Source organism: Arachis hypogaea, chromosome 17 (assembly GCF_003086295.3).
Source record: "Arachis hypogaea cultivar Tifrunner chromosome 17, arahy.Tifrunner.gnm2.J5K5, whole genome shotgun sequence".
Lineage (NCBI taxonomy): Eukaryota > Viridiplantae > Streptophyta > Magnoliopsida > Fabales > Fabaceae > Arachis > Arachis hypogaea.
In genome coordinates, this window is record NC_092052.1 from 28,070,796 (window position 1) to 28,084,123 (window position 13,328).

The window sequence follows — 13,328 nt, forward strand, 5'->3', positions numbered from 1 at the left end:
CTCTAATGGTGACAGGGCACATATACCCTCTAATGGTGACAGGGTACAGATAGCCTCTAATGATGACACAACACAAATACCCTCTAATGGCACTACAAAAAAAGAGACATAAAATGGCACTAATATTACGGCGGTTCTACAAAATCGCCGTAATATTCGGATATTACTACATTTTTTTGTGGTGCCATAATTAATTTACACTTGATGGCGGTTCTTGTGGATTCAGGCGGTTTTTAAATGCCATTACCACAATGTATAAAAAGGTCCAACCCTAACTTAACCTTCATTACATTGTTCCATGCGAGACGATGGCCACTGTTAGAGAACGGTTGAATCTCTGCCACTCGCGATCTCCTCTGTTTACAATCTCCTCCGGCGATGATCCTCGATCTCCAACGATGACCTCCTCCGGCGATGTCTCCTCACGCGACAGTCTCCTCACACGACTTCTCCTCCAGCAACGGTTTCCTCACACGATGTCTCCTCCTGCGACATCTCCTCCAGCGCCGGTCTCCTCTTATGACGTCTCCTCCAGTGACGTCTCCTCTTGTCTTCTCTGGCGACGTCTCCTCTAGTGACAATTTCCTCCGACGATGTTTTCCTACGCGGCGATCTCTTCCATCAAGCTACCGTGCTGCGAATTTCTCCTCCAGCGGTAGACTGGCGAGGTAGGTTCTTCTCCCTTTTTTCCTTTGTTCTCTTGAAAATATTTCATTCTAATCGATTGTCTTAGGGTTTCATATGCATGTGAATGGCAATTAGATTGTTGTTTCTACCATTGATCTGATAAGCAATAAGTAAATCATTTGGCTCTTTGCGATGATTCCAAGCTTTTGCCCTTGTGCTCCAAGCTCATATCTCTCTGCATCTCCTCACTCTCCTCAAACTCTGTGCTGTTCGCAACAAGGTTTGTCAATTCTCTATTTATCAGCAATTTTGAGTGTTTTTCTTTTATAATTGAAGATGTTGTTGCTGATGTGTGTTGATTGTCCACTTTTTGCTAATTCCAGGACTTCCGTCTAGATAATATGTCCTCATAAGAAAAGTTGAAAATTGAACTTGCAAAGGTTAGAGATGAGTTCAAAATGTCAGAGTCAGATTGTGGATCGGCTCGAGTTCAAGGTAAGGACTATTATTAATTAAATGTTTTATTTATGAGAAACATGTGGAAAGAAGGGAATGAATTTGCTTTAGTTACCTTCCTATCAATTTGAAACATTGTGTGGCTGTCTTATTGCAATATAGGTTCATAATTAGATGAAAGTGATAATATTAAAAGTGTCTTGAAAATACTTATGAAAATGGTTATAAGAACTTGTTAAGGAATCAATGATGTCATTTTGGATTCATGCAGTTGCACAACTCACAACTAAGATTTAGCATCTATTAGCTGTTGTACACAAGAAGGTTAGTTACTTCTTTCAACATCTCTCGTTAATCTTAATCTTCTATATATTGAAATGAAAATAACTATTGGTGGCAAAAGAGAATTTTGAACCAACCAATTTCATATGGATCTGGAGCTATTTCTGTTTGAGTTGGACTTCTATCAAGCTGTATGTATGTAAAGTTATGGATAAAAACTAATGGTCCAAATAAGCATCCTTACTACTAATATATCAGATGAACGAAAAATAGTGTATTATTATTGCTGGTCATAAGATTGCTTCTTAATTCAATTTGCACTTTTGCAGTCTTGCCATGATCCATCTTATTAGTTCACCCTTGAAATCCCTTTTGTGCAATGTCACCACTGTTTTGATTTCAACCCGTTTCTTGACCCTTCGATTTTTATTTCAGATTACATGGTGAAAATATTTCTTAACATATTACTCTCTTAAATACCTTACTTGATTCATTCTATCATGATTTAGGATGTGCATTCTCGTAAAGGCTTGATAGCAATGGTTCAGAGGAGAAAATGATTATTGAAATACCTTAGCAATGGTTCTTTGGCTTCAATTTGTGGATTCAATCTGGTTCTCTAGCTGCTGCGAAGCTATTGTTGCTGCCTCTAACTAAGCTTGTATGATTTGGTTCTGTCATCTATATCAATTCAGTAATCTACTTCATCTTCGTTTGATTTTCCTCCTCTATACGATTAAAATAGTGTTAACTAATTTAAATTACATGATTAATGTGCAATTAATTGATGATTACCTTACTGATATTAAAGTTTCAGGAAAAAAGAGGCTGCAAGTACGTTTGTTCTACTGTTAACAAGGTACTCTCATCTCACGATTCTTAGCTATCATGTTCACATTAAAACATTATTTTACGTGAATAGTCGCTGTATTAGTATTTCTAACATACATGCTTTAGGGTGAGGAGCAAAAGAAATTGAACGTGCTTTCTAATGAGGTGTTTGTTAACGCCTTAATCAGTAGCGGGCATGCTGTAAGTCTCTCTATCTCTGTAACTGTCAAATGCTCCAAGTCTAATCTACCTATTACATATAAATTACTGCAATTTGTTTTCTTTTCAATGCCTTCTTGTTTCAGAAGAGCTTGAAGATGCTGTTTTTGTGAAGCCAAAACAGTAGGAAAAGTGAGTTCTGGAGCTTTAGAAATAACTAATACCCATAACATGCTCAAACAACTGAGTTACAGAGATGTAGTCTCACACTCTTCACTTTATACCACTTTTTATCATGATTGCATTTTGATGCTGATTTCTAAAATTATTGTTTTATTTACCAGTAAGTTATCCAATCTTAAACTAATGGGAACATTGCCTTATGGATTACAACCCTTGACATCTTTGACCAACCCGTATGATTCACTATTCTTTCATACAATATCCAGTTTTGTGTGGAAATGTAACTCGCGATGTGACTCTTCTTTTTATTGTAGAGACCTGAGTAGCAACAATCTTGGAGGTGGCATACCATACCAGCTTTCTCCAAATATGCAGCGCTTGTATGTTTCTATAATATATATATATATATATATATATATATATATATATATATATATATATATATATATATATATATGGTTGTTACCCTTAAGTTTATTTCACCCATAATATTATGATTATAAGTTCTAACATAATTAATTCTTTGTATGCAGGAATCTGGCTTATAATAACTTCACTGGGGCAATCCCTTACTCTGTTTCTGATATGACCTCTCTTACAGACCTGTGTGTAATTATCTTCTTGAGCATTTATCATAATAATACCTTATCAACCAACTCCATGAGCTATTGGAGTAACTTTTTTATTATTTTTGAGAACATAGGAATCTTGCTCACAATCAGTTCCAGCAAGGATTGAACGTTAACTTCATGAAGCTTTCTGCCCTCTCTTCATTGTGAGACTTCCTCCTCCTGTGAACTGTATAGAAATGTAATCTAGATGGCTGTCAAGTTATTGTTCATGTGCAGTCTAAATGTATAGAACTGCTGAGGCTATATTTGATTTTTCTGATTATTTAGGACCAAGATGATAAAACAAATTTTTTTAACTTTTTGCAGGGATCTCTCCTTCAATTTATTGACAAGTGACCTTCTGCAGACTTTGAGCTCACTTTTAGGCATTACCAGCATGTGAGAATCTAGATTATCAATATTCTTTCTATCAATACTTTACATCATATTGATTATATTCCAAGTTGACTTATTTATATTTGTGCAGGTATCTGCAGAACAACCAGTTTACAGGCACTATTGATGTCCTTGCTAATCTGCCTCATTATGATATCATTGGTTTGTAAGAGATGAGTTTGGATAATAAAGTTGGAGTGTTGGAGCAAGAAACAAAGATGTCGAAGCAAGTCCTCGGGATGAAACTCACACAAGAGACCAAGAAACTAAGGCATGCTTGTTTTAAAGTTAATTACAAAAGGAGGAAACTTTTGGCCTCTAAATTTTATTCATCATCACTTATCTAAGCTAATTGTCTTGTATGTTCATATTCTAAGTAGTAAAAATAGCACTTATTAGATGGTTTAAATACATTATTAGATATTAACATAGTTTAGGGAACTCGATGGTAGATTTGACTGATTAGTGTTTATTGCAATGCTTGTATTTTGGTAAGTTTAGTAAGACAAGGTTTTGTATAGGAGTTATTACTTTTGATATTCAATAATAAAAAATTATATATTATATTAATATTTTGTTTATGACTTATATAATATTTCATTTATGGATTATGATTTTTTGCTATTGTGAAATTTTAATCACAATTATTTATTTAACGCGATAAAAAAGACGGTAAAAATTATTTTTTTAAACGATAAAAAATGTCACTGTCAGGGTAAAACGTCGGTTCAAAAATGCCATTTTAACCAACCAAAACGCTACTGTCAGGGTAAAAATGGCGATTCAAAAATGCCGTTTTAACCAACCAAAACGCCACTCTGCCAGGGTAATAATGGCGGTTCAAACCGCCGTTTTAACCTATCTAAAAACCGCTATTTTAACCCTGAAAATAACGGCGGTTTGAACCGCCATTTTAACCAACCAAAATGCCACTCTGTCAGGGTAATAATGGCGGTTCAAACTGCCATTTTAACCTATCCAAAAACTGCCATTTTAACCCTGGAAATAACGGTGATTTGAACCGCCGTTTTAACCTATTCAAAAACCGCCGTTTTAACCCAGGGAATTGTGGCGGTTTTCAGAAAACTGCCGTAATAACCAGAATGGCGCTCAGAATTACATCGCTTTATGAAACCGCCATTATTGGTAATAATGACGGTTCAAACCGCCGTAAATACAAAAAAACCGCCGTTTCTACCAAAATTTTTTGTAGTGTGGTATTAAGGCGCAACAGAGAGACTGTGCTCGGCTTAGCTACCGGACATGTTGGGTTGGCTATATAACCGACAGATGATATCATCAGCTACAGGAAAGGCATGCATCATATGCATTGTTTGTCTTGCTTGTTTATGCATACTTCTTTGTGATATGTGTTGTCTGTGATTGTGTGTGTGTGCTTCTTGAATTGTGATTTTTTCTGTATCTCTAGTCTGTTAAAGTTGTTTGTATTCTGAAGTTTGCTGCCATTGGCCACCTGTTGAGGATTGCAAGTACGCTGTTATGAAATTTCTGTGTAACAAATAATAAAATGAATATAACTATACCCTTCGACCCTATTAAGAACTCCCCAGTTCTTACCCCTATTTTCACTCATTTCAGTTACAGGTGCGAAGATTTAGTGCAGAGCTGTAAGAGCATAGAAGATTGAGTTTACGAGTTAAGTTCTTAGATTTTATTTTTCCCTCGTCGATTAATGTTTTTAGTTTTTAGAAGGGATAGGACTTGTATTTCAGAATCTCGAAATAAGTCTATGTATAGAATGCTAGATGTGAATATATATATATATATATATATATATATATATATATATATATATATATATATATATATATTGTGATTAAGTGATTAAAAGTAAAAACTTTCTGTGTTCTTAATTAAAGTTTCGGTTCGTATTCGCGAATGCTCAATATTAAATAAACGTAGTATATAAATAAAAGAATACAAGTAAGTAGCGCTCTGACTTTTAGTGCGATCATGAGGTGCTAAAAGTTAGGGTGTTATATTGTCACTAATTTTTTATTTTTCAGAATTTGATACTTGGAAAACAGATGAGAAATTAAAAAATATAAGGAGGTAGAGAAGCCTGAAGCAGATGATCAATTCATGACTCCACTGTTTGAATCAATGGACACAATAATAATGAATGGTTTCTGTACAGATGAAGTTCCAATTTTAGAACCTGATTAAGCAACCTTATTGTATATTGACTTAATTAGAGGACAATAGTTGATGTATCAATACACTTTGTTGATATATGGTTGTTACTTATTATTATAGTTGATGTATCAATACACTTTGTTTATGTTTTGAATTATATTGACTTGCTTGTTTATAGTATTTTTCTTTTAGTTTGATAATATGATGAATTTGTTTATTTTTTAAAATATTATAAATATTCGAATACAAATTAGATAAAAACTTGTATTTATTAAATTTATATTTATTTTGTATGAAAACAGGTTTATTTTGTAATAAAAAATCTAAAAAAAATTTATTTTACCTTACTGACGGATTTTCTGTCTGTATTCAAAGTTTGGAATGGTTTTCCAAGGCTCCAATTACCGACGAAAAATCTGTTGCTAATTACCGACAGAAAATTCATCCAAAAATCTGTTTTTAATTACTGACAGAAAATCCGTCGAAAAGTTTGATGTTCTAGGGAAATTTAGGAGAGAATTTACTGAAAAAAAATTTGTCGGTAACTGTTAAAAATCTGTCGGTAAATTACCGACGGAAAAAATATGTCGGTAAATAATTTCCAATGAAACTTTTACAGAGAGACGAAATCTGTCGGTAACCAAAAATTCGTCTATAATAAAGATCAAATCTATCTGTATTAAATAATTTTCTAGTTATGTGTCCCACATAATCTGTAACCTATAATTTTCTCTTTTCATCTCACAATTTTATTTAAGAAATTTTTTTTCTAGGTTTTCTTCTCTGTGTTTAGCCTTTTTTGTTTCATCCTTAATTTTCTTTATTAATCACTTTCAACACTTGAATTTCTTGTTAATTTCTTTATCTTCAAAGCTCTTACTCTAACTTTCTAGCTCGAGATTTCATATTTTTTTTAGTTAGAGTTTTACTGTATGCATGAAGCTTTGTAATTTCATGGATATATATAGAAGGCAAAGATTGGTTAAATATTTAAAAAGTTCAAGGGTTTGCCATAAGATCCAAATACTTCAAATTTATAATGGTTGTATTTTCAGTTCTCTCTATATCTCGGGCTAACAAATTGGTCGGATTGTCTTGAATTAGATGCCTAATAATTATATACCAATAAAGCAATAAGTGATTGGACGTCCAATTTGGATAAACAACTTAATTAAGTTATTTTTGAAAAAATAGCTTAAACAATAAATATTTATATTAAAAGTAACTTATAAATAAATTATTTTGTGTTTGATTTTTTAATTCTAAAAGTACTTATTTTAAGAGAAAAGTGATAAAAAAATTTTTATTATGGGAGAAATCATTTTTTTTAGCTTCTTCTTAAGTACCAAAATAATTTTTTAGAAAGTTGTAATTTCGTTTTAAAAATTATACCAGACATTAATATTACACTTTTTCATAAGCCAAAAGTTAAAAAAAGTCAGTTATGAACCTATTCAAACGGGTCATAATTTGTTGAGAGTTTGTTATAACAAAAAAAACTTATTTATATAATAAGGCCGAAAATAAGAACATAGAATGTATAAAGGAATACTAAACATTTTATTTCATTATAAGCATCAATTCTTAAAATATCAATCTTTGTACCTTATACAACATGTGCATTTTTATCCAAAGAAATAAATTATCATTATTAATGATTATATCAAATGGATTTTGATTAATCAGTTCTTTTTGTCCGACGAGTGCTCCTTTTTCAGTATTTCAAAGACGCTACCATCATAAACGCCTCTGATAGTTTCTTTTTGTAGGAGTCCGTCCTTGTCTTTACCAATCTTGTACAAGAGGTGCCATTCAACAAAACTTCCAATCCTGATCATCAAATGGTTATAATCAAGTTTTGAAATGCAAAATTAAATTAGCATTACTATCCGTACCCTATATTTGAATTTGATATCCAATTTGGCATTCATCATAATTTCCAATATTCTTAGACTATTGGTTGAAATGATCCTAACCCTTTTTAAGATTAAAAATATAAAATAAAAATAAAAATTTAATTTTAATACACTAACAAATAAAAAATTATATACATTTATTTAATTATGTTCGTTTCTTTTAATAATTTTTCATGCGGTTAATATTAATAGTGTATCAAAATAAATTCTAAAGATAAAAGGTTTGTAATCTTAATTATCACTTTTAAAACAAGTCAATAATATGTCACTATTTTGTATGATAATAAATGTTTTATTTATAAAAATTTTCTTAGAGTTTTGAACCCCAAAATTGCTTTTGGGTAGAAAAAATTAACTCAAACTATTATATTATTGATTGAGTAGGAAATTTTTTAGAATTTGAAAAAACCAAGTATTTTGAAAATCGGATTGAATTAGTTGGTTTAATGGAATTAACCAAAAATTGATTATCATAGATCGGTCAAAATTGATAAAAGTCGATTAATAAATTGAATCAATACAACTTTTTTTACTGAAAATTCGGTTCAAAAATAAAAAAATTAAAACAAAATCAGTTTCTCGTCTTATGCATAAATATATTATTTTATTATGTTCAATTTAATTTTGATCAAATTTCAATTAAACTTTTAAATTTTTAAAACTTTAATTTACTAGTTCAACCATCGATTTGATTTTCATAACCTAAAAAACTCCAAATAACATACCATAAAAAACCATGACAAAATACAATATTTTATTTGTTATATATATGAAAATCAATGGCACATTATTATTAGTTTGTTTCAAAATATGGTATTCAAGTAATCTTTTTTAAACATAGAGGTAATTAAGTGGATAAGCCAAGATAAAAGAAAAAACGGAAAATAATGGATTACCAAAGATATGGGGTACACAACAGCCCTACCTTCCTTTCAAATCTTTTGGCTGTCTATTGGCCTTTATCATCTCCTTCAACTCATCATATGTCAAAGCATTTGGATGTGTATGTGCATGCTTAATGAAAATTTCTTCAAATTTTGAAGGAACAAACCTAAAACGTTTGTCAACAAGTACATTATTATTATTATTTGTACAAATAAAAATAAAAATAATAATAATTAAGACATACTGGAAAGTGAATGTATAAAATAAAGCAAACTACCTTCCTTCGGTATCATAGACACCGGTGTCACTTCCATGTTTGCCGAGTTGTATGTTCTTCACTTCAATTGGTAAAAGTGGAGATGGAAATTTCCCCTACATCACCACAACAAGTATTTGATGATATAGTAATGTGTGTTAAGTTTTATGTATATACATGCATGTGTGAGAATGTTTCCTTTACTAGTAAATTCTAATAAATTCTAATATATATATATATATATTTTAAGCTGACACACTAAGAATTAATCTGTCACAAATTTAAGTTTAATTTAAGAGTCTGTTACTGCATATATAAAGGATTCGAATTTTCAACAACTTGCTTAAGCGGACGAGTGGTTTACCACTCCATCAACCAAGTTAGTTTGTAAATTGTAATACTATATTAACATTTTCGTCCTTTAATGAAAATTTTAGTGGCTAATTCTCTATTATTGTAGGTGGTGTTTAGTTTCTGTTTCTAACACAAATATGCATAGGATATAATACAAATAAAAACGCACGCGTACTTGGGTTTCTGTAGTGTTAAAAAAAATGTGTGTATTTTCTAAACTTTGAAAATGTAAAAATAAGATTAAATTAGTTCTCCAAATTATTCATAACAATTATCTTTGTCCTAGTGCTAGCAAATTATAACTTAAATGACATAATCTTTCTATACTCACCTAAAAATTGCGAGTTCGAATCTCATTCTTAACCTTAAAAAAAATGTTTGTCCTAGCTAATTCTGAATTCACACAATATTATTCTACTCATAGGAGACGTTTTTTAAATTTTTCAAAAATATTTAAATTATCTATTATGTGTTTTAAGTGCACGTATTAAAATTATAAAATAAAATTTTTTTATTAAAATATAAAAAATTTAATTTTTTTATTAAAATATAAAAAAATTAATTTTTAAATATATTTATTTTATATTTATTAAATAAAAATATTTAAAATTTTTAATTAATGATAAATTTATCATGTGTTCTAAGAACACATATTAACTAAATTTTATTTTTTATATTAGAATAATTAAATTTAACGTGATAAAATAATCAAATTTATTATAAATAGATGAATAATTAAATTTATAATAATAATATAATAATAAAAAATTCATATGAAATATTAAATAAGTATTTTTTTTATATGTAGTAACATACTAACGTTGTTGATTAATGCTTTTATACATTTAACATGTTTTCAATTTAAGGAGCAGAGAGTCGTACTGGGCGAGTGCTGCCACTGAGAGACACATTGATAAAAAGAGAACCGCCAATTGACAGTAATATCCCAACTCCAATTTCTCGCAACCCTAAAATTGTAGATAATTTAACTTCATTAATTAATCAACACGATAATGGATTCAGCAATTTCTTTTTTTATTTATTGATTAATTTTTACTTTTTTTAATTAACTAAGTTAAATTTTAAAGATCATTTTATATATAAAAAAAATTAAAAACAAAAAACCTACTACTTAAATACAAAAATCGTACATTTATCCGATCCCCTAATATCGAATCATTAAGTCAACAACATTTGAAAATTTTTTTCATTCATCAACGATTCTATTCATATCGGATATTCCGAAAAAAAAAAACGTTTGAAAGGTCATATTTATTAAAAAAAAAAATATAGGCACATTTATCCGATCCCTTAATATCGAATCACTAAGTCAACAACATTTGATTTTTCATTCATCAACGATTCTGTCTCGTGTGTGTCTTTTTTAAATACTTTTCTCCCCGAAATAATCTTTATCATTGACATTTAAAAGAAAATAAAAGCAAAAGCGTATATATAAAGGAATGTTAGCCTTCACTCTTTTGCTAACTTTCATTCTTATAACAGAGTACACGTTAACAATAGAGGAATGCTAGGGAGTCAGCAATTTTGTAATTTGTAGACATTAAATAGTCATTAATGATAGTTTTAATAGTGTGAGATGGATGTAAAATTTTATCCAATAACTCACTTTTCTTTGCTAGTTATATGCTGACCAGAATTTAACAAAATTGCTGACCTCCTAAACTTTTCCTAAACAATATTCACTTTTTATTGTATAAAAAGGTGAAATATCAGGCTAAAAAATTTGGATATAGAAATCTATACGTTGACGTGGTGATTTATGGTATTTTTTAAAACTATGAGAGGTACATAAATTAAAGGGTCCGATTTGTATTTAAAAAATTTTAAAAGTTTGGAGTACACAAATCGGTGGTCGGTCTGAGTACAGAAATCGGACGATTCGATTTGTGTACCTAAAAATCAGACGATCCAATTTCTGTACCTCTTAAAAATCGGTCCGATTTATACTTTATACATTAAATCATCCCACATTTTAAAAAAATACTACAATAGATCACAATTTAAAAAAATACCATTATTAATTTAATATTAAAAATAAAAAAGTGAAAAAGTCACACAGATAAAAATAATTAAACACCGTCATGAAATTTGAGAGAGAGACCTTTATAAGTTTCCCATGGATAAATAACACCATCATGATTGGTGTCAAAGAATGCAGCGTGCTTTTGCATAACATTCTCATGAAGTGGAATTGGTTTCTCTTCGGCACCACCTCCAACTCCTGCACATTAATTTACAATGAAATTTCTTAACATCATAGAATTCCAAATATATAAATAAGAGACCAAAACTAAGAAATTGAAATTTGAGTTTGTATATATATATATATACCCTCAAGTGTTCTGTTTTCTGCAGCAGAAGTAGCAGCCATATGGATAGATGGATAATAAAATAACAAAAAAATAGAGGGGACGAAATCACGGAGGAACTTATAGATGTTTTATTCTTAGAATAAGCTTTAGCAATATGATGATAATAATAATGAGTTCTGAACTTCTGATTTTAGGGGATATATAATAATATTTAATTAAATATAAAATATTATTATATTGCCATTGATTATTATATTGATGGTGAATGGAAGAGTATGGAATAACATAACGTGTGGGCCTTTAATTGAGTTCTCAACGCCTTCACTGATTTTTAGAAGATGTGATATGAGAGTTATTGCTGTTCCTTCCAAACAACATATTATAATCATCAAAATCTTACTTGTATGCCACGTTCTGGTGCAGAATTCAAATTTAATATAACTATAATAAATTAATAATAATGGATTTAAATTTTTTAGAGTTTAAATTTTATTTTAAAAAATAAAATGTGATTTATTATCATTTATTTTATAGGTAGAATCAAGAATAAACATGAGAGAAAAATCATTTAAAAGTAGAAGATCACGCTTTGTCCTTTGAAATATAAATTTAAAATTTAGAGAATCTAAATTCAATAATAATAATATAATAGAATAAAATAATATAATATAATTTTAATTTTTAAGCGAACTGGGCTTCTAAGGCAATGATTGTTTTCGCAATAATATAAGGTGCCAAATATCAGTTTATGACGATGACTTGTGACTTAACTCAAATGGACATCAAATGAAAAATGAAGAGGAAGAAACCAAATTAAAGTGGAATGGATAGATAGCAAATTCCCGACCCAAAAAAAAGAGAAATTAATTATATAATCCTGCTCGTATGTAACCTTGTATATTGTTAATGTTCACTGTTCACTCATGAATAATGTTTTAGCCCAGTTAAACAAAATTCGTGAAATCTATATATAGTCGATTCTTTTTAATAAAATAAGAATTGTATAAAAGTAATAAAAAAGTAGACCAATAGTAAGGATAAATTATACGGAACGTTCTTGAAGTTCAGTGTAATTACACTTTTATTATTCTCTTTAATAAACTAGTATAAAAAATATTTAGAATATAATAAAAAATAGTCTAGGATAAAATTATTTTATTTTATATTTTTAATTATTATTTATCTTATTCTATAAATTCTTTAATTACTGTTAGAATAGTTAAGTAATATTAAATATAATAGGTGTATAATTATAAATATTATACATATAAAATTATATATATTAAAAATATAAAATAATTTTAAATTATTATCATTTTAGCATTATAAAATTAGTATATACTAAGTTACTAACATTTTTTTAATAATACATATTTGTTTTCTGCTAAAACAACTATCTTTTTTTTTGTATTTATCCCATATTTTTTTTCGTAATTATCAGAATCAAATCCGCAATCAATCCATTTAAAATGCTGAATTAACGGATCACTAGTTTAACTGTTAGGTGATTAGTGAATTAATTAACTTGGTCATAATTAAATAACTATAATTTTTTTCATAACAAGTATCTTTTATTTTATTTTTATATTAAATTGATTATTATTTTTTTATTTTAAAAATTTATTAATTAATTTGTATAATATAATAATGATTTTTATTTATTTAATTTTGTTATTAGTCTGATTGAAATTGATAAACAAAAATTATTGTTCTAGATTTTTGGTATCTAAAAAATAAAAGAAATGATATTTTAATTTTTGTTTTATAAAAAATAAATTAATTAAACAAGTTCAGTAGACACCCAAAAAAAACAAAAAAGTTCTACAACTAAGTATTTTAAGTAACCAAGTCTAACCAAGTTATTTTAACCTATTTTTCA

At 28.9% G+C, this 13,328-nt stretch overlaps 2 protein-coding genes across 22 annotated transcripts; one reads left to right on the forward strand and one right to left on the reverse strand.

Annotated features, from left to right (window-relative positions):
• Positions 1–197: 197 nt before the first annotated feature.
• LOC112767111 (protein STRUBBELIG-RECEPTOR FAMILY 7-like) lies at positions 198–4,115 on the forward strand. 21 transcript variants are annotated; one of them, XM_072222639.1, is made up of 13 exons: positions 263–668; positions 763–907; positions 1,011–1,122; positions 1,355–1,407; positions 1,875–2,026; positions 2,177–2,224; positions 2,323–2,397; positions 2,502–2,771; positions 2,853–2,918; positions 3,072–3,143; positions 3,242–3,313; positions 3,477–3,548; positions 3,637–4,115. In XM_072222639.1, the coding sequence occupies exons 8-13, from the start codon at positions 2,587–2,589 to the stop codon at positions 3,713–3,715; spliced, it is 546 nt and encodes a 181-aa protein (XP_072078740.1). In that variant the 5' UTR covers positions 263–668; positions 763–907; positions 1,011–1,122; positions 1,355–1,407; positions 1,875–2,026; positions 2,177–2,224; positions 2,323–2,397; positions 2,502–2,586; the 3' UTR covers positions 3,716–4,115. The 21 variants fall into 21 exon arrangements, 20 of the variants coding, with proteins under 20 accessions (XP_072078751.1, XP_072078740.1, XP_072078753.1 ...); XM_072222652.1 differs by having other exon boundaries at positions 2,502–2,547; XM_072222655.1 differs by having other exon boundaries at positions 2,183–2,224; positions 2,502–2,547.
• Positions 4,116–7,241: 3,126 nt separating this feature from the next.
• Positions 7,242–11,790, reverse strand: LOC112767172 (probable peroxygenase 5). Its single transcript, XM_025813060.3, has 6 exons — positions 11,469–11,790; positions 11,239–11,358; positions 9,996–10,081; positions 8,781–8,875; positions 8,544–8,669; positions 7,242–7,532 (listed from the first exon to the last, which is right to left on the reverse strand). The coding sequence occupies exons 1-6, from the start codon at positions 11,506–11,508 to the stop codon at positions 7,385–7,387; spliced, it is 615 nt and encodes a 204-aa protein (XP_025668845.1). The 5' UTR covers positions 11,509–11,790; the 3' UTR covers positions 7,242–7,384.
• Between the last annotated feature and the right edge of the window lie 1,538 nt (positions 11,791–13,328).

What these genes read in the sequence shown, in the direction of transcription:
- LOC112767172 (XM_025813060.3), bottom strand. Translation starts at nt 11,508, where the DNA reads ATGGCTGCTACTTCTGCTGCAGAAAACAGAACACTTGAGG. An exon ending in GTCTATGATACCGAAGGAAG is followed by an intron (nt 8,670 to 8,780) that starts GTAGTTTGCTTT and finishes CAAACGTTTTAG; the next exon opens with GTTTGTTCCTTCAAAATTTG. An exon ending in CCAAAAGATTTGAAAGGAAG is followed by an intron (nt 7,533 to 8,543) that starts GTAGGGCTGTTG and finishes TTTGATGATCAG; the next exon opens with GATTGGAAGTTTTGTTGAAT.
- LOC112767111 (XM_072222639.1), top strand. Translation starts at nt 2,587, where the DNA reads ATGCTCAAACAACTGAGTTACAGAGATGTAGTCTCACACTCTTCACTT. An exon ending in CTTTCTGCCCTCTCTTCATT is followed by an intron (nt 3,314 to 3,476) that starts GTGAGACTTCCT and finishes AACTTTTTGCAG; the next exon opens with GGATCTCTCCTTCAATTTAT. An exon ending in CTTTTAGGCATTACCAGCAT is followed by an intron (nt 3,549 to 3,636) that starts GTGAGAATCTAG and finishes ATATTTGTGCAG; the next exon opens with GTATCTGCAGAACAACCAGT.